General features: G+C 44.2%; 1 protein-coding gene and 1 pseudogene across 1 annotated transcript; one reads left to right on the forward strand and one right to left on the reverse strand.

Moving 5' to 3' along the window:
* Positions 1-2,002: 2,002 nt before the first annotated feature.
* On the forward strand, positions 2,003-2,511 carry LOC122618208 (annotated as a pseudogene).
* A 5,752-nt stretch (positions 2,512-8,263) lies between these two features.
* LOC122617676 (calmodulin-2/4) lies at positions 8,264-8,927 on the reverse strand. Its single transcript, XM_043793620.1, has one exon. The coding sequence runs from the start codon at positions 8,805-8,807 to the stop codon at positions 8,352-8,354; it is 456 nt and encodes a 151-aa protein (XP_043649555.1). The 5' UTR covers positions 8,808-8,927; the 3' UTR covers positions 8,264-8,351.
* Between the last annotated feature and the right edge of the window lie 17,702 nt (positions 8,928-26,629).

Consider the following 26,629-nt stretch of genomic DNA (forward strand, 5'->3'; position numbering starts at 1 on the left):
TTTTAATGCTTTGTGCTTGTGCTCGAAGAGCAGAAATCACGACTAATCAAGATTGATAGTCCGTAACGCATTTATGCTTGACTTTCGACGCCGACTAACTCTCGGGGAGAACAAACCCCCAAAAGATGTGGAAAGCCACCCCAAAAAACCCGAACGATTGCAACATTTGCGCTTTTTGCTGGTCAAATGTTTGTGCCGCAAGTTGCAGCCGCAAAAGGGGCGGTCTGATGATATTGGGAAACCAATCTCTGTACAAAAGCAATCCCCATATGTGCCATTAGCGACGGCTGCGTTGATTAAGTTATAAAATCTGATTCCCCGTGGCCAGGATCTCAGCTTGCACTTAACCGGAATGAACCTCACTGTGGGGAGTTTTCGTTCAAGGCTTTCCGCAAATGTCTGCTCCGAGCTGGCCACTGCATTACCAATACCTAGCAAATGTCTAAGAGTATCCCTAATTTATTTCACCTTCGCACAATGAGCTGTTAATGCCACAAGTGCACAAGTGGTAAATAGAGCCATCTGTTTGTTTGGTATTTCGAGGCAAAAACAGTGAAAAATCACTCATTTGCATAGTGCAATTAGTGGGCCCACTCGGATGCAGCTGCCGCTGCCCATCGACCAACTGTCGCGCCCACTTAAATTAAGGGATTCCGATCGGAGGAACAGAAACGGCACCGCAATCCGCACAGATTTCCCATTAAAATGGCAAATATTTGCAGAGACAAATGCCTGCCGCTGAAATGCGGAAATTACAAAACAAATGTGCGAAAAAGTATTCTTCATTCGAGCTGTTTTTTCAGAACATTTGCCAATATAATTCGCACGCAAGTCTGTGCACATTTCGCTCCCATTGTTCGGGGGTTGCGCCTTGAAAGGTGCCATCGATTTCGGATTTCGGTGTTTCTGGGATCGAAAATCCACTAATCAACCCTCGAGGACGGGACTTCATCGCCCAATGACACGAAATCCTAGCAATTAACTTAATTAAATTGGAATAACAAGTGCTCAGCAGTCGCAATCGGTGGTCCTAATCCTCTTGCTACGGATTGTTTGTCTTTGTGCTCGAACAAATGTCGAATTTTTTGACGAAGGGCTTGGCACACAAAGCGTCGCTTTGCCTTGTATGTTTACCCAAGTTTGTTTGCTCCAGTTGGTAAATGTTAATAAGTAATTTTAATTTGTCCTTCCGAAGTGAAATTGTCTAACAAAAATGTCCGAGGCTTGTTTGCTTTGCTTGATTTGTTTTGCGAGCGAAATTTGTCGAGGGAATAGTACATGAAATTAGTAGACAAGCACAAGGGGTACTTTATGAGCTTATATCTGTTCCGAAATTAACTAGATAAACATGGGACAAATGTTAGCTTCCTAATGAAAAATCTTGGAATATTTGTATATGTTCTTTCTTCGCTGTCATTGTTTCGCTATTCAATGTGGTCGCACACAATCCTTTCGCTACTTGTCTTTTTATTGATTTTCCTATGGGCAACATCAAACAATTCGCAATGGTAAATTCCGCGACATGAGACACACGGAGATTCCACAAAACTCACTCTCCAGTTTTTGCAGCTGCAAGAGTCAAAATGCGTGGCGTGTTTCAGCTCCGATTTCAATGCCCTGCAAATAGCTTTAAGGCATCCAAATCCGCCACAGATACGGATTCATGTCCTCAACCACTGGCACCCAGCCAGCTGAAGCGAGAACAAACCAAACTTTAATGGCAGTCAACCAACATTACAATCAACAAACCGAAACGAAGTGACTGAATCCAGTGAAAGAAATATTATTTCAAGTTCCCGGTTAAACTTGGTTATAGCAAGTAAAAGCCAAGCCAATATAGAATATTTTCTGGATACACCAGGCATTTTTCCGCAGTGCTTGGAGCATGAAAAACTTATTCCTGGCTGAAAGCTTTCAAAGCTAAATTTTCTACGCCCCCTTCGCTCAGCTATTTTTCCCCTCAGGCTCCATGAAACGAGCGGAAAGCAAAGAATTCTAATAAATGTCAGACGAGGACGCTCCCCAAAAGCAAATTCCTTTTGATGAACTCGAAATTGTGCACGTGCAAAGCCAGGACATGGACGACTGCCGGAGGACGAGGCGGTCGAGATGGATGAGTGAGTTCCCGGGCGGAACAACCCCCAAAAGCAAATGTTGGGGTGTGTCGGAGTTAACGAGTTCAAATGTATTCATGAGCCGGATCTTACCAGCCAGCTGGCTTCTATGTGGGAGGTGTCGCATGGGGGAGCCCCAGCCCCCTGCCAAAATCCTCCCCCTCTCGAGGATTTGGCTTCCTGCCAGCTGCGAGGGTTGCCTGTGCCTTTCCTACCCGACTTTCCCTTCTGACTTATTGCCTCGCGGTCATGTGGGAGGATGTGCCTCGGCCAAAGAGTCCTCCTCCCCGACGAATTCCACTAAATGTTTTGCAATTTGCAGGTGTTTTCATCATCCATTTCGACCAGCTGTAAACATTTTTTACAATCCAACTGGCTTAGGGCCATACATTCGTGATTCGAAAATGTTGTAATCTTAATAGCATTGAATAATTTGCATATATATCTCAATGCTATGTTTTAACAAATTAGTGAACCAGTTCGGAAATGTGTTTGTGTGAAAAGTGCGTAAGCTCGAAGGAAAAAAATGGAAAAGAAACAAACACTTCTCACCAAATGGGGTGATAACAGGCCATCTCTGGACAGCCCGACTCTGATGCTGTCCAGAAGTTGGTTTGCCACATTAAAAACGATCAGACGATCAGGCGATCAGACAATCCGCAGACCAGTTGATCGAACTATATAAAATAAAATATTTCCTCATAGATTTCCCAAATAAAGCGAATGCGGGCAATCTCAGTGGCGGCTCGTTAAAAGTGTGTGGGGCGTATTGATAGCACCTTGAGGGTCTGCTGGGTCCCATCAATTCTCATGTCTAATTTAGTGGCAGTTGGTGCCGCAACAAATCGCCTTCATTAGGCTCACAAATCGCTCGCTTATTGGCACGCCACTCTGTTCGAAATTTATGCGAATTTATTACGGCCTAAAAAGTGAGTGCAAATTGTGCAAATGCGCCCATTCAGTACAGTAGTTAACAGCTATGGCCGCCCCGCTGTGCTGACCATCCATGACAATGATCGTTATGGGCTTCCCCCTCGATCTTTCCCATCTTCTCCATCCATTTCCGAGGTGTCGTACTGGCGAGTGTGGCCAACGAGGACGGATCCCGGCCGCGTCCAAAGTGGGCTTAAATGAAGCGATTTCTTGGCCCGGCCAACGATCTGTTATAAATTGATCGCGGGGCTAAGTGAACTGCTGTTGGCTGAAGGATTCTATTACCGTTTCATGGGGTTATTTAGTTGGCTTAATCAGGTAATGAGCAAGTGTGAAGTGGTTGATCATTTGGGCAGTATATTTAAACCAGAGTGGTTTTAATTATAACATAATTGTGTATATAGGTAGTTATGTAGTTATGAATAAAATAGGTTCTGTTTACCAACAATTTACCAGAATGAAACTCCTTTTTCGTCGGAACTCTGCAATCCATCACCAGACATCTCCGACTTCCTACCATTTCAATACATGTGGCCTGCCAATCAGAGTTGCCACGAAGCTTTTTATATTTTTTCCAAGTTTTTCGGGGTATTTCGCTTTATTTATCTGGCACATAAATAAAATATTTTCGGTACTCGCTGGTCAGCTGTTTCCCATCAACGGCGCCTGCCACATGGGCGTCCATCGATTCCCATGGCTTGTCTGCAGACTCTATCTGATTCTATCACCTCTGCGGGTCTCTCGCGGTGGAAGCGGCATAAAGAAGCGCTAATGTTGCATTAAATTCAGCTGAAATCAACTGTTAAGTGGCTTTCAGTGAGCTATTTAATTCCCGAACACCCAAAAAGAGCAAAGGGGATATAGAAGCGGAATTTCATAAATAAATGTGCGTCTACCGCTCCGAACTTGATTCGCTTGCCCCTAAAAATCCAAATGTATGCAAGGGTATGAGTTCTCTGCTTTTTAGGGGCAAGTAAATAACATAGAGGATGTTATGCTTTGAGCAATTATGATTGTTTTGGCAGGCCAAGTTTTGAGCAATCTGTGAAATTCTACAACATTCTGGCAGCTGTTGAGGAAGTAAATTGAATTCGATTTGAAGTTGAGTCAATCATTTGATTTGAAATGTGGTGTGGAAATTTATACATCCGGTAAGATATGAAAAGTAATATACTGGATCAAGATAAATTAGAAACATTAACGAACTTTCTATAATTTTTATATTTGACCTCACATAACCTATCTTTAATATAAGATTGTCTTATCTTGTTCTCAAGCCTTTTGCTGCCTTCCAAACCAACTTTCAACCTTTCCAAGTCGACCTAAAACCCCGAAAACAGAGGTCAAAAGATTGCCAACCTCCGCGTTGCCTTCTCCGTATGCAAATCTCAAGTGAACGGATCGATGGGCCGCAAAAGAGGTCGTCAATTGTGGCTCCTCGCATCCGCAGAAGAACAACTGCCTCAAACTCAAAGGCTTGTCAGTATTTCATCAAAAGACACATGTTGCCGTCGAGTCAAAGCCTCGGAGTCAGAAGACAAAAGGCGGAGACAGCCGATTCTAACGAGAATAATATAGTTCTCCATTCTCTTTATTTATATTTATGGCGGTCGACGAAAGGCTTCTTAGAAAATGCATAAAACCTGCGCCAAGACAGCACCACATGCTACGTAGACTGTGGCCAAATGTGCACGAACGATTGACTGTCGTGAAGCTTCGTTTAAATGCGTTTTTAATTAATTATGCGACGCGCGTGCCACATGCAACGTGCTGCAAGGGGGACGCATCGGGCAAACTTCAGTGACAACACACGATCGACATAAAAATGCAGACATCGAGCGGGGAAGTCGTAAAAATGCGGCAAGAAATTTTCAAATTTGTAAAACGCTAAAAATTCCCAAAACGCAGCCGCATCTTCTGGATGCAGAGAGAACAATTTTGGACAAAAAGTAAGAAGTCCTCAAAAGTATTTTCTAAAAACTTTTTATGTTTTTTATTTTAAAAAGAGTCATTGCCACGCAATTTTATTATTGGTGCAAGAATTCCATGTAGCTCTAAGTTTCTATTAGAGCTCCAAATTTAGTGCAAGAACGTTCTTACCGTGCACCTTCCCTTAACCCCTGGGTGCCCCTCTTCAGTAGCCTGCCACGCATGTGTTAATCTGCGTGGAGCACAATTAATTTTCTGCAAATGCCTGGCAGGCAGCATCACTGAACCCAACAATGCGCCTCGAGAGATCTCGAGGCTTATATATTTTATTAATTACGCTCAAGTGCTCTGGAAGGGTGGGGCGGGGAATGTGCGAGGAGGGGTGCTCCGCCGGGGCTAATTACTGAAAAATTGGCAGTTGTCGTTGATTTTATGGTAAATTATTTGTCAGCAAGATGGAAGATGGCCAATGGAAGACGCCAACAGCCGACGACCGACGACCGGCGACTCTTCAAATGTCTGTCTTTTAGGAGTGGGTAAATCGTGGGCTGCAAGGGGTTTGGGGGGCCAGCCTAGACAGATTTATGGCTGGCATTTGAAAGTTTATGTATAACTAAATGCGGTTTTGATTTTAGTTGCAGTTTGGCTCAGCCGAAGCAGCTGCTCCGGGAAATAGAAAGAAATCGTGTTGGAAAAGATTGCTGCCACATCGATCAATTGCAGATATAATACAAAATAGCTTAAAGAATGGGGATAGTTCTTTGACCACGAGAAACAAGCTGAGCCAACAACATTTTAGTAAGCGCTTGAATACTAGCATATTCTCCTACATTGAAAATATCTTAGGAATCTTTACGCTGTTCAGTCCTCTTAATTTCAATGTAGCATCCTCATCCAAACAAATGATGCTATGCCCCAGGTGATGGCCACTAAATCAACCAGATCACGCACTTGAAATAAAACTGTCACAGATCTCTAGCAAACATCTAGTTCTGGCCGCAGATAAAATCGAACAGAACCTGAAATTCACTTTAACTTAACCTTTCCCATCCTATAAATACCCATAACGATTTGAGGCGACATCGAAGGCAGTTGTCCGTGCGATTTATAGATCGATTCGATGGGCTAGGGTCTCGGTTGTACAAACTCAAGTCTATTGGGGGCCACCCAAAGTACCCGAGTGCGCCGGAGGGCCATTAAAAGCGACTCGAGTCGAAGTTCTTTTTATGATTGCCACTAATCAGAGGCATACTTTGCATATTTCAACTAATTTTCATTAGGGTAATGGCTTTGTGTCTCCCTGATTTTTATAGACACGACCACAAATTTTAGTTAGTGTGGCCAAAACACAAATGCCCCATAAATTGTCGTCTGATTAGTGCAACAATCTCAGGGTCATAAAACTAAATAAAAACCCATATAGACGGTGCAGCTGGCAAAGGATCCGCTAGTTAACACTCGAATGTATCTTATAGATACACAGGCGAACGACCATAAAAATCAAATTGCAATGTCTAAACGACTGTAAGCGACTAATTTTGCACAAGTTAATAAATTTGTTTCCCCGTTTCTTCTGGTTTCCCTCGGAGGAGTTGTAGGCACACAGATCGTGCTCCAAAAGCTGATCTTCATATTTAGTAAGCTGCAAATTATGACCACAATTTCCAGACGCAATTTGCCAAAAAAAAAAAGAAAAACAACAAAAAAAGCGAGAAAAAATGCAGTGCAACGAGCAGAACGCACAAGGAAAACATATGGAAAATTATAGTAATAAATACTTTCGGGGACCAAGGGGCCTACGAACACTGGGCGACACGCAGCCAGGCACTTGGAGGTAAATCTGAAGAAAAACGATAATGGCAGCACTAATAAATTGCGGCCAACATGTTGCATGCTGCACGAGTGCGGGGTGTTCCCCTCTGCCCCTTTCCCCCTCTCGTGGATGCCCCCTTTGGGTCTTCCATTCCCACTGCACCTGAAGTCGCCGCGTGACTCAAAAACTCCGTCCAACTATAATAACAACAACGCAACGCCGGGGCGTGCAATTAGAGTACAACGTTTGCAGTTCAACGGGGAATACGCTTACACAGAGAAAAAAACATAGCCAATAAGTTATGCAAAATATTGTATCATATGTATTCACTCTCCAATCTTTCTTTTATGAGCTTTCACTTCACTTCATTGTGTTGTACGACGTTTCAAAGGGCATCGTTTTTTTCTCAGTGCCTACCTTCATGCAAATAACGCACAAAAAGGGGCAGAGTGGGCTGAAAAGAGGGTCAGGCTGAGCGGAGCGAACCCCGAGGGACACTTATTAAAAACAGTTATTAAATGCGACAGGCAACGCGCTTGGAGATTTTCGGTGCGTACCCACATCGACGTCCCATTCCCATTTCCATTCCCAAGCTCGAGCTCGAGCACAAGCCTAAGTCCAAACACCAACCAACCCAAAGCCATATACCCCATACCCCAGTCCAGTCCACGTCAAAATCTCCAGTCTCAGTCCCAATTTGAACTCCATTTCGGACAAAGTCGTGCAATCCCCCGCGGCTTTGCACGTGTTCTCTCCGCCTCGAATTCTCCCTCCCATATTTGTATTTGGATAAGGACATGCGTACGAGCAACGTCCGCGTTTCCATCGACATTCAGAGCGGCGTCAGAGCCGCCTGTAGCGTCCACAGTACAGTGAACACTGGCACATTTATGCTCTGAAAACCAGCACTAGATAAATTTACCTCTTCCCGGTTCCCGCCCTATATATATTTAAATTCCTGTGTCGTATAGCAAAAGGTATTTGAAAAAGTTAAATAAATCGATTTACCACTGTACCCTTACTCACACTCCGATTGCCATTACCATTTCATGCGGTTGCTCAGCTCGCTGTATCGCAATATTGGATTTCATGTTTGCCACTTTGTGCAACGCACTGCGTCGGGCGCGGCTTTTGGCAACATTTTATGCTGATTACACGTCTAATCCTCAGCGTGTGCCGTCGTCCTATTGGGTTAATGGCATGGCAGGAGGCTGCAGGGGGGAGGACTTCCCAAAAATGGGTGAGGGGCAGACTAGAGCCAAGACACCGTCATTCAATTTCTGTTTGCGCCATTGGCTTTTAGTGCTGATATCCAAGAAGACCTTTAATTGAATACAGGGTGCCACGGTGTCATCAACAATGCAAGGAAGCCGTTTAGTTCCCTAAAGGTGGGACACTAATAAGTCTTCTGTAGGAGGGAATCCAGAATAGTTTGGGGAGGCATTGGCGAAGCCCTAGAGTCCTAAAGAAACTATTTTACAACCGACTAACATGATTTTATTGAATGTATAAATATGTATAATCAGCGCGCCATAACAATTTAAATTTGAGGATATGTGTATTCAGGATCTATAGGCATTATAAAAGTCCCGAAAGTTAATAACGCCGTCGCCATCTGTATCAGCCTGACGAAACACGTCATCGAACTCTTCGTCGGAGATTTTTTCGCCAACATTGGCAAAAACATGACGTAGCTCGGTATATGATATCAAACCGTCCTTATCGGAATCGAAGGCATTATATGCCGCCTTCAAGTAGTCAACGTGGCTCATCAGTTTGTAGATTTTGGTCATCAAATCGATAAAATCGGTAAGTTCTATGTACCCATTGACGTCTCCCTCGAGTCCCTCGGAATATCTGTAGATTTCAGACTCGGTGTGGTTCTGGCCGAGAGCGCGCATCACTGTTCCCAAATCGTCTGCACAGATCCTTCCAGTCTTCTGAGGATCACAAAGGGCGAAGGCCTCGCAAATGTCTTGAAGATCGTCATTCGATAAGGTGTAGTTTGGACTTTCCATTCTTATCTCTGGGTGTTACAACTGCTTCAAATGTTTTTTTTGTACCGAAAATGTACTTTTTCTGTTATTTGTAGCTTCAATATGGAAGTTGAACTGATGTATCTGTAATATTGCTCTGACTGTCAGCGCAATCAAATGGAAGTTCATTTCAAAAGCTACTTCCTATGTAAAGGAATAGCCATTTATATTCTTTATAAGTTTTCCATGGGTCTTCCAACCAAGCCAAGCACCCTGTTTCCCTCAGAAGCCGTAGGAATTAAACGTTCTCCATGGGACTTCGAAACCCAGACGGCGATCCACGACGAACCAAGGGAACTGGCGTTTAATTGGAATCTTGGGCAAATATAGAAACAAATAAAGGCACGCCGAGAATCCAATAAATGTCCTGCGCTGCACGTGCAAGCAGCTAGACGCCGTCGCCGTGGGATCGGAGAATAAATTCTGGGATGGGAATCTGAATCGCAATGGGAATGGCATGGGTTCTGCGAGACTGGGCAGCGTTAATTGAACGCTCATGAAAACTGGATAAATTGCCAGAGAGAGAAAAGGGAATGGATACGCGAATGGGAGTGCACAGCACACACAAGCCGTGTCACAACAATCGATTGTCCTTTTTTGTGCCCGCATTTGCTGACATCATCACAAAGAACGGGGAACCTCCGAATCACCACCCCTGCGAATGCACTTCCGACCGCCAGCCATGTACAGTGGGTTCTTATTCGAGGAGTCCTTAGAAAATGGTTAATAGATACTTACACTATTGTAAAATAAGTATTTTACCGAATAGAAAAAGGAAATTCCAAAAAAATGTGTTACTTAGCATATGCCCTATGCATGTAATCATATTGCAACCTAGCAATTCATGTTGTTCCTCAGTTTTGATAAGTCCAACCACTGTGCTTCGTGCCCAATTGGATGTTCCGTTCTGCAGATTGATCACAAGACACGTGTTCCGCCGTAGACTTACCCCGGAATCTGCCGTTATGCGGTGCACGTGCTGGGATTCGCCTTTATCATCGAAAGGATTCCTCTGGCAATGCGACCGGAAGCCGTTTTCGGCCGCAGTGAAACCCTATCGCGTTGGAAAATCGATGACAGACGCATCCTGTTGCCAAGGACCCCAAACCGTCCCCCTTTTCCGCTGCTATTGCCCACCTCCCTTTTCAGTGGGTGGCGCCTGGTGGAGCAGACGCCATTGCTGCGCAAAGGATGAACGCACAGAGAACAACTGAGAAACTGGGAGAGCTCCAAATGGGAGTCATACTATTGGAGAGTTCAATGAAAGAAAAACAAACGGCACCACAACTAGCACCCCTAACTTTCCCCTCTTTTCTGAAAAATACGGAAAGCTTATAATCTGCGTATGAATAATTCTGGGCATGTAGCAGTATGACAAAAGGAAAGAAATCGAATCTGTAGATGGAATCTAATCAGATATGCATTTAAATTGCTAACTCCAACCAAAAAGCCTGACCAATTGTCCCAGCGACTTTCTACATCTGTCTGGCTCACATGCACAGATTCGAGCACCGAATCGATCCCACTTCAGCCCAAAAGCTCGGACACAGGCTGTCCAAACAATTGCCGGCGTCGATCTGTTTGAAAATTGTGTTCGAACAAACGTCGCATTAACGCAACATTTTCCAATTTTTTATGGCCAGGCCAACTCCCGCCTTGTCCAACAAAGCTCAGCTGCCTGTTATTCAACACGGCGGCGACAGCAGAAAACTCAAAACTCAGCGCAGGTAAACTCTGCCACCCCCCGAAAGCCACCTCTTTTCCGCTTTTCCCACTTTAGCTGGATACACGGAAAGAATTTACTGTACAGATTGCAAGCTATGCCTATAATATATCCTTATTGCAATATTTGTGATAATTTAGGGAGCTAAAACAATTTAAAACATTTTTAAAAGTGAATAAAATCCCCCGCTAATGAGCAGGATAATATTCTATAACCCATTTTAAGTAACCAAAGGCGCATTTTTCCACCGTGCATTGCCATCCAGTCTAGCTCAATCTCAGTCTTGGACTCCGACTGCAGATCTTGTCCAGTTATGCGCCAAAAGCAGTGCAGTCTCCAGCTGTGACTTGAACTCTTTCCAAACACGCGCGCCTGCGCAGCGGTTGCCCCACCTTTCCTGGACCCCCTTCCCCTTCCCCTGCCCCTACTCCACACGCTCCCCCTTTTTTATGGGCATTTGAAAGCGCTTGGAATGCCAAAAGAGCCAGGCAACCAAGGCGGCTATCTCGGCAGTCGTTTAGTGTAATCAGTGGCCGGCACAGGAGGACATGGACAGGGCATTGAGTGGTTCAGGGGGCGCGCGGAACAGGGGGACTTAGCGGAATAGATGCATCTATGAATATGAATACCAGTCAGCACCTGAGATCAATTCGATGAATGAACTGCACTGGGCTAGGCTCACATGGAAGTGGGTTAAGCGCTGCGTATTAAGACTCCATTAATATGTCTTAGGTACGTGGGAATATTTTGTATATTTGTGCAACTAAAATGAGGTGTAAATTATTCAACTAATTATATATAATATTTGGAAATGATCAACGATATTAAAAAATTCTGATAAAACAAACATTTTCCCAAGAAGGAAGGCTCCCAAACAAAATTTTAGCTCCAAGCGTCCATAAAGCCATTCTCATTTACTTCTTACCCAATAAAGCTATCGCAAATGGAAATCTTTGCAGCCAGGTCAAAGATCTGGAAGCTGTGCAGTCTTTATCCCACGTAAGCGCACAAAGGAACATCTATTACCAGTAATCGGAGAGCTGGCCACCGATTCTTTCACTTAATCATTGCTCCAGTTGGAGGAATACGCTGCACAGATGGCATTCCTGTGTATCGGCATCGGATGCCATTGCATTTTGGCTTAGCCTGATTGACCCTCATAAAGTCAACTGCCAACATTTAGCGATCTAAATCAGTTGAAAGCGGCCAACTGGCAATGGCAACTGGCAACATAGATATTACCAATGCAGGAAACTCTTTCCAGGAAACTCTTTCTTAGCTTTTGGCTCTGATTGTGTTGTGTCCACCTCTTTTTTGTCTTTTTTTTTTGTTTTTTTTTCTGTTTTCTTCATGTTTTTCTGTTGGTTTTGGGTGCCCAATTGAACCGACCAGCAGCCGAGAGATTTATTTGCAGGCAGCGAACATGACTTGGTAGTTTTGTTTCGTGTGCATGTTGCTGTTGGCTCTTGGCTGTTGTTGTCTGTGTTGCCTGTGTTTTGGCAGTTGCTAGTAGTCCTCGAAGATGAGATACTTGCCGTCTGATTAGCTGACACAGCAACAGCAACTCCGCAACAGCAACAGCAACTGCAGCAGCAGCAGCAACATCAGCAATGCAGCTACAGGCCCAAAGAGTGGGCAGCAGGCACTGTCAGGCTGCCAAGTCAAATCGTGTACACAATTGGCGCGACATGCAACATTATTCTCCTTCTGCTCCTTCGAGGCCGTCGATCCCGATCCCCCAATCCCAATCCCAGTCCCAGTCCGGACTCCAGTTCCCAGTTCCCAGTTCCCATTCCCCATCCCATTCCAATTCCCGAAGTTGCAGCTGCAGCAGGCTGCAAACTCCAATTGAAAGTGGCGCGGGCGGCTGCTCCAACTCTGGACAGACAATTCCACCGGGTTCAACACTCAAAACAAAGCAGAATGCATTAGGGATATTCACTTAAGCACGATAAACAAATAGTGAATTATATTTATCATAAATTTTTTGCGTTCGAAAAATCCATTAATAATTTAGAAAATTAATAAGTCCAAATAGAACTGCATTTCTAGGACTTTTTTACGTTCCTTTTAACTTAGTTAAAAATGGTTTTTTCACCTATACTGTTTCCTGCCTAATAATTGACTATTTATCCCTGTGTAACTGGCTTGTACCGATCGCTGCGATTGGTAAACGTTTTGCGGCCTTAGTTTGACTTAATTTTCACCGACCGTCCTGTTTGTCGTGGTCGTGGTCCTCTGGCTCTATTGTCTGCTCAGCTTTCGCTTCGTGATTTGCGATTTTATCGCATTGAAATGAAATAATTTGAGTTCAAAATGATGAAGTTAATTGTGTTTATTAGGCTGCCAGTCACACAGAGTCAGACAATGCGACTCTTGCGTCGTTCGGGTCTCGAGCGTCGTTTCAAGTTTCGAGCTGACTCACTTCGCCCTGAAGGCTCTTCCCTCCAACTGTCCCTCAGATGTTGCCCAAATAGTCTTGGTTTATGCAAATTCGTGAATTTATGAGCTGTGCCCCATTAAGTCATTTTAAAAGACTCTTTTCCAAGTCGCCCCGGGAGCAACAAGAGTTGCTGAAGTGGCACCGACAACAATACGAATACGAAATCCAACTCCCGACTTGCAACTTGCAACTTGCAATCCGCAATCGGGCAACTTGCAACTTGCAACTTCCAAGTCCAATTTCCAAGTCCAAGTCGTGTGCGATATTAATCGCTTTTGCTGAAAATGTCATGTCAGTTTTATGTCGTAACATGATTACGTGGCTCGGGCTCCAGAGGATACGGATGTGCCACGAACAGATGTTGCAGATCTAGTCAAGGGAATAGCCTTAAAGAAAGCACAAATGATCGAGGGACTGCAGAAACTTAAAAGGCTAAAACCAGAAATGAGAAAACAACATTTTTACAATCCTCATGCAACATAAGACTTAATGAACATAATTCCATTTCTACTCCCATACATATACTCATCAGTCATTCTCACGTTTCCCAATCTTAATGAAATCAAAATCGCATTTTACATAACTCGGAACAAAATGCGGAAGCAAAGGCAATGGAGTGGAAAACAGTGGCAACAGCTGAGGGGCGGGAAATCTTCCCCCGATTAACGCATTTAGCCCACAGTGCAGCCTTGTCAGCTTAACAGATTTCATCTCAGGCGGTGTAGAACCATTAAAAAAGGGCTGGGATTTGGGATGTTGCAAAGATCATATCGGAACACGAAAATCGCTTGTCAGACGCTCTTAATGAGCAGAACGCTGCCTCGTGTCGTTTTTGTAAAGGTCACGTGTGCTGTGCCATAGTCCGCCCCTTATCTTTAGCTTTTTTTCTCGTCGTCCTTGCTGTCAAGTGGTTGGGATTGGTCTTTACATGGAAAGTTCCATATCATCAATGGCAGCTGGCAATTATATTGGGATTTTTTGAAAAACTATAGGTAATTCTATCATGCAATTGCTATTTACTGCGCCTTATTCTAAGAACCCTGCAAAACGAAGTGGTAGTACTAACATTCCCAGGGTGGTAAGCATAAAATCGAAAATTCAACCAACGAAATTCCTTGCATCTGATGTCCAAAGGAGGCGGCAGGCTATGCGCTGATTGAGCCAACTCGATCTATAACCAAGAAATCCAATAGGATTCCAGACTGATACGTCGTGTTCCCACACAAAAGTGAGTATTCACCCATGAGCCAACGGAAAGCGTTGCATCTGGTGCCAAGTACCAGTGATTCCCACCAACACCTTCTGGAGGTGGTTAAAGCACAAGTTCCTTTACCACATTTGGACCCAATCAAACCCAGGCCACTTAAAGCTGAGCCAACGAAATGCCTTGCATCTGGTGTCCACATAAATCGATTTCGCAGCTTTCCCAGGGAACAACCCCTCAGACTTGGAGCCCAGCAACCCCTAATTGTTGTGCGGCTGACAAAACTTTTTGGAGACTCTCCACTCTCTCTCAGGTGTCTATGCTGCTTTCTCTTTTTCTCTCTAAAAGTGCATTTTCCGAGTGCTCTCACCGCGCAAGAAGGCGGCCATTTTGAATTGATTTGCATATAAAGTCGAGAGAGTAAAAATGCAACCCCCAAAATGTACCACTTTGGCCCCACAAGAAAACGCTGTGTAGACATTTTCCTATCGATTTTTCGTTCGCGTGGCGCCCACCTTGGCGCTGCCTTCTTTTCCACCCGGCCATAAATCCAAGTCCATGCTGAGACATTGCATTTCTATACTTTGATTTTTATGCAAATGGAACCCGAAACCGAATCGAGACAGAAATTGTCTTCGAATTGCAGTTGTCTTCGGGCCTTGGGACCACGTGCAAAACTGCAACCGTCAAAAGGAGCGCCTTGCTGTTTGGCCTCCGACTTCAGATTCATATAGCCATATAGCCCGGGCAAAAAGCTGCCTGAACTCGACTCACGATCACGAAATACACAAAAGCCAAAGCTCCTGAAATTATCATGACCCCAGCATGGCAATTGGGTCAAGCAGCGCTTGGCGACATTTGTTCGCCGACACAACAACAACACGAGTACCGGGAGTGCAAAAATCGGGGGAATGTCTATAGCGTAGACCCTATACATACATTTATGCATAAAGGTGTATATATTTTTTTTGGGGGTGGAGGTGGACGTGCATTTCTGACACGTGGCCCCAGGAATTCAAAGCAGCTGCTGGCGAGTTCCCAGTTTCCGTTCCCCTTTTACCTGCGCACAGGTCACACTCAGCTAAGTATGGTAAATCAAGGAAAATGTGTACGTAAAAGAGTTTTCATTTATATACGATCACCGCCATAACTTGAATTATGATGATTCAATGTATTGAAATATAACGATATTCAATAATGGTTGTATTAAGCTCTCGGCAAAGAGCTGTGCTCTTAGTATGCCATGATTTCTCGCAGTGCACTGACTAATGAGGTCCGATCCCAAGCCTTGTTGACTCAGTGCACAAACTCCCGGCCACGTGGCCACCTTCCGTGGAAAGTGGGCGTGTGGCCGGGATCCGATCAACCACCATCACTATAGGAACACCATTCTACATCATGTTCGAGCGCAGCCTTTTCCCTAATTGACGCACGTCCAGGTCGTGTGTCGCCTCAATTTGGTTATACAAACTTAATTGACGCATTTGTTTGATTTGAACGGTCATGGGAGAGAACGCCTTCTTATTTGTGTCCTAGAAAAGAGCGGCGCAATCAATTTGCTTGATTGGGTTAGCTCCCTTGGAGATTGTGCACAAATTGGCCAACAACGTGGAGAAGGAGCGTCTCTAATTTGCCCGAAGGCTACCGAGTTTCAGTTGCCCGGGGTTTTTGTATAAGAAAGCTGGAAAATGTTGCAGACGGAAATTCATCATTCTCTCTTTAAATGCGGGAACACAAAAATTTATTGAAGGAAAAGCGGAATGTTGGCAGCTTTCTCTTAGTCAAAGAATGGGAAGATGGAATTGGATTTGCATATTCTTGTACAATTACTATTTGATTAGATTTCAAGTATTCCAGGCTATAATATACAAATAATCAGCTTATAACTTTAAACTAGCACGGTTGAGACAAGTACTCAATCATTTTCGATTGTATGTAGTTAAAGTGCTTATGAGCGATCAATTAAAATAATAATCAGCAGTTTGCATAAGTGTTTATAGCTCGATTAACTTTTCAAGTACTTGGCCTAGAAATAAATAACATTTGGTATTTATTTGCATAGTTGAAAAGTCTAAGGCAAATATTATACATCACATTAGCATTTCTTAAATTGCTAGGAATGATTATCTCTTTTGCCAATGTAGCTGACTCAGAAAGAGTAGTCTGAAGATGGTGTGGAGCTTCTGTGGCCCCATGCTCAAACTCCATACTGAGATGTTTGAGATGCATCTCATCCATGACCATTTGGGCAATCCTAGTTTCCTGCTTCTGCCGGTGTCGCAATCCGCAGGTGTCTAATCCAACTGGCTGGCCAAGATTTGTCACCTCCATTGTGGCAGACTTAGAGCTGCTGGCGTCGGCACGATGTTGCCCCCTGTTGCCCCCTGCTGCCACGAACCCCGAACGGGTGTTATCTTTATTTTCGAATCGAATAAATCATAACTTTTGCACCTTCTGGCACGACTAACTAGTTGGCACACACCCCCCACACACCACACACACTTGAATTTAGTGGCAAGTGGACGGCTGAATGTATTTAAATTACATTAAACCAATTTCAGACTTGGAAAAACATTTATAAATAAACCATATAGTGTGAATTATCATAAGAAGCTCAGACCCTGCCTTCTGTTAACCCAAATTAAATTTCAATTATGCGACAATTCCGTAAAAGGCCGTCAAGTGGCTGACCGATTTCCGGCTGGGGCTAATTATAATTATGTAAAAAATCGACAGGCAGACAGACAAGGCGTGGCTATTTTTAAAGCTCAGACATCAAGTCGTTGTCGTGTCGCCGTTGTATTTGGCTTAATTGTAGCCCGATTTGTTAACGGCCCAGCGCGGCACTCAAATGGGCCCACCAAAATGGCCAAAGCCAGACCAAACGCGCATTCAAATCAGACCCGACTGACACTGAAAAATACTACAAAGCCCCTCCAGAAAGTAGCAGACCGATCGCAGACCCCAACTACAAGGCACGCACAGCGACACGAGAAACACAACATCGCTGGAACATTGTTGACATCCGGAGCTGCCCTGTCGCATGACAATTAGAAAAGGTTCGGCCGCAATCGCCCCCGCATTTTGTAGTTTGCGGCTCGGTTTGGGAGGCCAGTTAAGACATTCACCAGTATCTCGGACAATCCTCGATTACCAATCGACTTTGGCCAGACAGACAGACCAGAAATCGACGGCAAATGAACCCTACCTTTGGCTCTAAAACTCTATGCAAATCGATCGATATGCGAAAATGTTTTTACCACAGCCCACTGACAAGCCGATTACAGTGTGCCGTAAAAGTTTGTGTACTTACACACGTGTATCTGCTTTTCGGGTTAGATTTCTCCACCTCCTTTTTTGGTACTTTCAACATGTAAATACAAATTCAAATACATTTAAATACAAGTTAGCGATATATGTACGAGAGAGTTTCTGATCTGATCCCATTTCTTTAATAGTAATACCACAATTACACACATATTCCAGTTCTAGTCTTATTGGAGCATCTCTCCATCTTTGGCAATTAAGCAACTGCACTTTGCTGTTAAAACATTTGCCCACTCGCCAGAACAACACACTTAAAATGTCAAAATTTTTGACAGTACCGCCCTCCTACACAGCCGCCCCCCACAAACAAACAAACAAACACACGCATTTAACAAGAGCGCCAAATTAAGCCATAAATTTAGACGCCTTGGACCACCAGCCAAGTGGCAAGTCGGCAGCTCGGGGATACAGGATGCGGGGGAAAGGGGATCGGGCCTGCATGGCTGTACGGCTGAATGTGTAGCCAAATCGAATGGAAAAACAGCAACGCAGGGAGCCAGGTCCAAGTTGTCTGCAGGCAAAACGCCTCTGCAAGTGTGTCTTTTATTAGGATCTCGCATAACATCTGCAGCTGCGTCACCGTTTGGAGCTCGAGTGGTCCTCTATAAGTCAGCCTCCCCTGAGTCGCCGCCACTTCATCATCATCATCCCACTCTCTCCCGCTCGTTTAATGCGAAAATTCAAATTTAATTAGTCTTCAAGTGTAGAAGTAATATTTGTACAATCTGGTGAATTTCGCAGCTGCATCATCTGCATCCAAGGAAGTGGGAAGTGAAATTGTGGAATGGGAATAAGATTGCAATGGGAATGGAATGGGGACGACTGCTCCGATGACGACTCCTTGACTGAATGCCTAGCGTTGTTGATTTAAAACTGTAGAGCAGCAAGTGGGTTGAACACTGGCAACAAACCATGCGTCGAAACGAACACCAAAATCTTTAAATTCAAGAAAACTATGGGCAAAGTAAACTAACAAAACTATGCTATCAAATCCGGCTCGAAGGAATAAATACAAATGGAATTTGGCTGTGCTTTGTCACCATATACTTTACGTATGCTCCCAATTTGTAATAGATCTCAATTTTCCGCAGTGTTCACCACATGAGTGGCCGTCCGACTGCAACTGCACACATCTGCATTCCAGACGAGTCAACGGCAAGCGGCAGACACCGCCGCAGACTCAGATGCGGCCTGGAAACCATGGATGCAGATACTATGGCTGGATCCAAAGCCAGACCCAGACCCAGACCCAGACCCGTACCCATACCCACACCATGTGGGATTATGACGCGCCGGCACTCAAGGAGGGGCGATGGCGATGGCAGTGCTCAAGTCAATTGCAGTTTGTCTGCAGCCGAGCGCAGCTGACGATGAGTTCTTCTGTGCAGGCTTGTGGCTTCTCCACATTTCCACATCTCCAGCTCCAGCTCCGTTGGATTCTTGATTCTTGATTGGCTGCGAAGACGCCTCCGTTTGTCGTTCGCAGCAGTTCGCGACCCCGAACATCGCGTGTGACATTTGCTGCCCCTGCAATTGCAATTGCAACTGCAACTTGGCTGCTGATGCTGCTGTGCTGCACCACATTCATTAGCAGCCACTAAATGTTCGCTTAATCATTTCCCCTGCAAGTCTGTCACAGCTGCTTTCCGGGTGCTGGCTTACACACAGCAAAACAAGGCATGAGTAGAACAACAGCAACATTGAATTATAGCTAAATATGCTATTAGCACTGATATGTACAAATCCAAATGCTTCGAAACTTTGCCCTTTTCGCTGAGTGTAGAACTCGAGTGTCCCCCAGTTGGAGTTGAATCCAATGTTAGACTCGAAGAGAGACTCGGCAGAGAGTCACAGTAGATGGCACTGTCTACAAATTGCCATCGGCGGAGCTTGTTGCAATCTTAAGTGAATTTATGTGGCAATCTGGTGGCGTCTCCGGCCTCCAATTTCTTGCTCACAGCCTGCCACAGTCCATGATGACTTCAATTAATCAGCTTAATGCGCTGCAAATGTTTAGGACTGAGATTGCAGGATGCGAGAGGATGCGGATGCCGTTCTGGGATTAATCACAGCCCATAAACAGGATTCTAATTGGGGTTTTCAATTTCCACTAGCTTGAGGCCTAATTGAAAAATATGTTGACTTCTATTTGTTGGTTTAATAGCCAAAGTCGTAGACTCAGAGTTTTATAGTTTACATCACCGTTTATGCCACATAAGTTACCTGTTCGTTTTCCATGCCCTAAAAACGAAAGTATCTCTTCCAAGTATCTGGCTATGAAAGCTTATGTCAGATTGTGAAAGGTGTAAGGCCTCCAACACCAGCTGCAGGATTATATGACTTTATGGACTCGCATTGCGGCAGCTGGCTGAAATAATTCGCCAAATACGCAGGCCGGCAAAACGAAAGAGCCAACATAGTATATATTTGAAATATCGGTCGAATGGCCATATAGAGCCAGAGGCAGCGCCGCCATATGCCGCTTTATATGGCGGTGGCAGGTCGGATCGGTTCGGATCGGATCGAATCGAAACGTGGCCAACTGTTCGCCCAGTGCTGACCATTTTGGCGTCGTTGCTTATTTTGCCTTTTTTGCATTTTCCGCGGCATCCACAGACATTGACAACGCACTTGTCGTCGTTTTGGGGCGTGTTTTATGCACTTGTCGCGGCTCGTTGCACTAAACAGTTGCCTCAACATGGCCAACAAGTTTGTTAAATGTCAATTTTGTGTCAAAACGCATTTTGAATGCCCGAATACTGCCGCGGCCGAAATTGTCGAAGAAATCATCTGACACACCGCACGGCTTTCGAGGCCTCCAAATCGCGCTGCCAGTTTAAATTTAAAGCTCATAACACCGAGAAAAGTGTTCCCAAGAGCACGCCCATTTCGTGGACTATGGCTGATCGTAAAATATGACACGCTGGTTATATCAAGAAGCCATAAAGAACGCTAAAATATTGGGCAACAGTAGGTGGACTATAACAAACAATTTAAGAGTATATAGGCAGATTTTCATTTTTCCCAGGGGACTTGGGAACTTGAGGTACTCTCTAACACTTTTATACTAATATTGAATAGGTAGAAAACTCAATTTAATAGCTTTTAAGCCTGAGGAAACTCAAATATATATATTTTTCACATTTCGCTGTAATCAAATATTCAACGAACCCATTCAGGTGAGTGTATGAACAAGAGTTGTGTCTGCCCCAAAATAGATGACAACACGCAATTTAACCCGTTGGCATCATTAGCAGCTCGTCGGGAAAAGCACCCCGCCCACATTCCGCCCCCTCTCGGGGTGGGGAAAGAGGAAGCAGAGTGACATGTGGGTACCATTCGGGCAACCCCGATCTTCCAGAAATAGCGTGATAATCGCGGCACGCTCATCTGCCTTCGTTCTGGATGTGGGATCTTGATTTCCACTTCCGATTTAACTGGAAATGCATAAAAATCTTCCCTTTTTTGGCTGCCGGGGCCATGTGTGTGGTTTTCCGCCCCAGCCGCCCCCCTTTTTTTCTGAAAATTTCCGCTGTCATGTGTGCCAAATGTGCAGCTGCAAAGGGGAAAAGATATAGAACCAATCGACTGGCTACCTTATGTTTGATTTCATAAATACACGATATTCTCCACGAACCGGCGGCTGGGAAAAATATGGTAACATGTAACAGATGCGCGCCATATTGCGGCTACGGATCACGGACTGTTTTTGGACTCCGGACAACGGACAACGGACCCCGGACTCCGGATAGCAGAATACGACTGCGAGTACGGGTTGCCCACCAATGGCATTGTTTATGAACTGCATCCGCAGTCAATAAAACATATACATTTTGATACTTATTCGTATACAAACAGCCCGACCACGGGCCTTTGATCAATTTTTCCCTGGCAGGAGTGGGTTTTCCGTTTTATTGATTGCGTTAGGTGGAAAATCATTGGGGTACAGGTACTCGAAATTTAATTTCGGTTGCCAACTTGATGGAATTGCAAATGGAAGAATAAAAATAACCCTGAAACCTAGAATATTATAATAATAAAAACTTAACGTTCTAAGACTTTTCAGAAAACATGTTTACAAAAAATTTAAGAATTATACATTAAAACTTACCGAAATTGGCATATCTTTGTTTGTAGATCATCGTTTCTGCTGCACAAGAATATATATATGTATTTTCACCTTTTTACCACTTTAAAATAAAAAACAAAAATGAACTTTATACAATAGGAAATGTTATTTTTCACTTTTTAAACACTTAAATATAAAAAACAAAAATAAACACTTTAAAATGGAATTTTTACCTCTTCACTTTTTGAACACATTAAAACAAAGCGAACACAATATGAAATTTTTGAACACATTAAATAAAAAACAAAAATTAACATTTTACGATGAAAATTTATTCTTTTCACATCATGAACACATTAAAATATAAAACAAAAAAGAACACTACAATGGGAAATTTTCCTCCAACTATGAATTGCACACCTTTAATTAATTAATGCACAATAAAATACCACCCAAAAAAATGGAACAGAAAAAAAGGAATAAAAAACGGGGTATCAAAACTCGCCACAGATCATAAACACTATTTGCGGCGAATTTAACATCATTGCCAACGCACTTGCATTTTTGAACGGCGAAGTAGGAGCACGGCGCAATTAAAACACGGCGAAATTAACGCATCGCGAACACCCACACACACACATACATAAAATCGCGCGTCACCCGTTGAATGCATGAATTAAAAACCGTAAATTCGAATTATTTATTGCATTTTGAATTCGCACGTTATTACTGACATACTAACTAACCGACAGTACATTCATTTTAAGTAGAATAACGCCCTTTCAATGTCTAATTAACATAAAATTGGCCACTGCAACTTTTTGACGCTCACACACACACACACACACACGTGCACCGAAGCACGCGGTTTTTGCAGGTTTTTTACTTCTTGCAGGTGTTTTAATTACTCAAAATCGAAATAGAGAGGTTGCCTATGCAAAGATTATTAGTATTAACACCAGTTTTAACTTTTCCGAACACTTTTAGCTTAATAAAACTTATTAAAACACGTGCTGCGAAAACGCGACCGTCGGAGAAAAGCGCAGCTAAGAAATGGCAAATGGCGGCTGACTTAGATAAAGGAATAAGCGAGGATCTAACGGAACTTTGCTCTCTTTCGCTGTGATAATGGAAACTACTGGAAAAGAGAGGACTGTAACGTAAAATTCGCGAATGTTACATATGTAAATATGTAAACTAGAAATATGTACATATAATATAAATTCGTATGTGTTGCAAAGTAAAAATCTTTCGCTTTTATTATAAAAGAAAATGAAATAATAATTTAAATACATTGCTGATTTTAAAGCTGGCAATTTGACGGTCCCATTTTGGAATCCGCCCAATCCCTTGCTTTAAATCGCTAGCCATTACCACTAATAGCTTTTAAACTGCCTGTGACCCTTGGGATTTCACGATCTGCATCCGATGCAAATCCCCAAGCATGCCAAATCGATCCCCAGATGGGCCAAAAGACTGCCAATCAGAGGTCCCAAGCCCCAAGACCCCATTTCCCGATCCCGATCCCGATCCCAAACCCAAAACCCAATCCCAAATCGACGAGACCGGCGCTTTGGGTTCAAAGAGAAAGACTCGGTTTTGAACCCGAACCAGCGAAGCGAACTTAACTTGAGTTAACCAAGACGAACCGAGACAGGGCCAAGTCCAATTCGCTGGTCAGGCCAAAACCTTCGAACTGGAACTAAGCCAAATGGGAATCATGGCAATAACTTTAAAATATAGAAATGTGTTGTCAATAAATAGATAAACTATATAGAAATAATTATTTAACTACATTTCTTGTCCCACAATTGGCATTCATACTAAGATACTTATTTACATTATAAGGCAGTGAGATTTTGCTCAGTGTATCGATCCTTGGCTCGACAAATTGCGTGAAGCGGCGCATTATGTTTATGGCCTTTGTTTGCTCTGCGATTGTGGAGGCGTTCCGGGGGTCAGGGAGTCAGGGGGTCAGGGGGAGTGGCAGCTGCTCTGACCTTGTTGAAACATCAAAAACCATATCATTGGTATGCCGCCACCGCCGCCGCTGTTTTTGGCCGAGTGGCGATCTTCAATTTCGTCTTCGGCCGCTTTTGCCATTCGGTTGGGGCTTTTGAAAAATTGCACAAGTTAAAAACCATTTCATTGCATTTACAGGGTTTCACTTGCCTCCATCGCCGGTTGCGGTCCGCTGCCATTCGATTTGTTGTTGCGACTCGGCGGCTGCATTGTGTAATTTATATGAGCCGGGCCAAAACGAAGGCGTTCGCCGATCGACACTCAGCGAAAAGTCCCCCTAACTTGACGCACTATTAAACCAGCATCAGTTGCATGAATTGTAATAATAATACCAGTATGATTCAAGTTGCTCTATATTTTATATATATTTTAGGATTAAAACTTACATATGTGATCATTACTAAAATGGAATGAGATCTCTGTTCTTCCCCTTTTTTAAGATTACTACATATAAAGCAATTACAACCATTAACCCGGAAGATCTTTTCCACAATTTGTACTTCTACTTAAAGTACCCAAGCTATGAATATCTACTTTTCAGCTTATTTAATTATTTATTCGTAGCTTTGGGCATATCTTTTCTGCGAGTGTGCTGCACTGGCCATTGCCGCGGACGACTACGTGACCTCCAATTTGGGATCAGTTTCATGTGCGTTAAAGTGCACATGCTGCCACCCCGTACCCCTGCCCCTGCCCCTGCCCCTTCACCGCCCGCGATTCGGTGTGGTCCGCCGGCCGCTTTGATGTACCGCCGGCTGCCAAAGTACCGCCTGCTACAGTGGGACACCCGAGCCGAGCCGAGCCAGAAACCAAGTCCAACCGAAAGTTTATTCATATGCTAATTTGGCTCAGCGCTAGCACACACAGAATATGGACAGTCCGGCGCACTTGTCGCCTTTTCAGACTTGTGGCTTTGGCAGAGGGGCCACGAAAAATATCCAATTAAAATTGCTCAGCTCATGGCGACAAATATTGACATGCGGCTTTTCGGCATTTCGGCTTTTCGGCTCTTTCATGTGGATGGCACTCCCTTGGAGGGGGGGGAAAGCGGATGATTACTTTCATATGGAAAGCGACTGACAGGCGGCCAATTGGGATTAAGATCTATAGGTCCTCTGCTCCACATTTTCTTACTTATTATATTCCCAAATAAGATTCCCTTTGCATAACTTTTAAACATGTTCCATTCTAAACTGCGTACTGCATTCATGTAGTTATTCTTGGGGCCTAGAAATCGCACTTCCTGCTGGCAATACGAGCCACGTTAATGACCACTTTTCTCCCCAGTTTCGTACACTTTTGGCCATAAAGAAAACAAAGTCGAAAATCTCTGTGCCAGCGTGCAACTCTTTCAAGCGCCGCTAATTAAGTGTGGAATGTTACAGCAATCAGCTTGGTCCATTCAGGCGACGACCCCCTCTGGCCCCCCAAATCCCGCGAGGTGGCCACAAATGGTCATTGAATGTGAGGGTCTTAATGAGGCCCCCCCCAGCCAAGCAGTTACATTATATAAAAAGGCAACAAAGGCGTTCCACACACATGTGCGTGGAGCATGGAACGCGTTGCGGGTGCGTAGCTCCAAAACTACAGTCAAGCTCGGCTAATGCGAACTTAACTGAGCTCTTGTTTCGATCAGGTGAGCATTTTTGGCGCCGTGTGACCTCGTTATGCCCGCCTTAGCGGGGTTCTACTGTAGCAGGGGGGACTTGGACTCGGACTCGGCCCAGCTGAGTGTGATTATCGTGGCCATTGTTGCCCTGCGGTTTAATGTGATCTCATGTTGATTGATTGAGCACACCTGTGTGAAAGACGCGCCAAGTTCGCTCGCTTTTGTTTTACTCCCAAAAAAAGACCGATCTTGATGGATTGGTTTGGTTTGGATTGCAGTGGATTGGATTGGAGTGGAGTGAAGGAGAAAGCTGGGGCTTTCATCTGGGCCTTTGTGTTATGCAATTGTTAACATAGAAACGAAAAAAAGGGGGCAGCAATAATTATTAGGGGCCAAAGCCAAACAAAAGCTTCACGTTTTTTGCTCCTCCGCGCTTCGCTGACTTTTTGACGGACAGTTGCCGCAGTTGCTTTTTACGAGTATTGTATTGTAGTAGTAGTAGTAGTAACTATCGTAGCAGTAACTGCCGGACATCGTGGAGCTGCATGGGTGGCTCCCTTGCCACCGATCCCTCGATCCAAAGCCTTTGTTGCTGCGCCCTGCAATTTGTATGAATTTCAAATTTCTTCAGCATTGAATATGAAAAAACCACAGCTTTGTATGAAAAAAAAATAAAAAACAGACTCGGCCGACGCAGTCAAGCAGTTTGAATGAATAATTTCCGCAGTTGCCGCTTGTCTTCCGCTGGGCCCCCGTCTACAAAGATTCTGCCAGCACTCAAAAAAATATTACCTATGCAATTAAATGCGTCATGAATTTAAACTGATTTCCTATCAATGAGGTTGCATGGAACTTGTTACTAGGATATGAAGCGCTTTAGGGATTTTATTTTAATAAAAATAAGTATACAGTTTATTTCCTCCCTATTCTATTACGATTTTTCTGCCAGTGCACGGCTGCGGCTGTTTATCATTGTTGGGTTCTCTGCGCCAAATGAAAATGAACACGTGCGTCCGGTTGCTGCGGCTCAGCTGCTGCTGATGAAAATAAATACAAGTATGTGGATACCGTGCCGCATTCATGTGGACTCAGTGCCACCATTGCCACCAGTGGCAGCCGCAGAAGCAGCAGCAGCAGAAGCTCCCCATCCAACAAATTTCACTTTATTGATGGGCACTGCACTTGAATTGCTGCTGGGGCAGCTGGGCCAATCGCGGGGGCCACCTAAGCACACACAGGCGATTTGCAACGCTTGGCCGCACAACGAGGCGTATGCGTGATTTGGCATTAGCTTCAACATGCGCAACAGCTGTTCGTTCGAGCGATCCAAGCCAGAGATCACACAGCACACAGCTCACAAGTTGCACCACCTGGATTTTGTTATATTATATGCTGCAGTTCGCCTTG

This window comes from Drosophila teissieri, chromosome 3L (genome assembly GCF_016746235.2).
Source record: "Drosophila teissieri strain GT53w chromosome 3L, Prin_Dtei_1.1, whole genome shotgun sequence".
NCBI lineage: Eukaryota > Metazoa > Arthropoda > Insecta > Diptera > Drosophilidae > Drosophila > Drosophila teissieri.

Coding starts and splice junctions, on each gene's coding strand:
- LOC122617676 (XM_043793620.1), bottom strand. CDS start 8,807: ATGGAAAGTCCAAACTACACCTTATCGAATGACGATCTTCAAGACATT.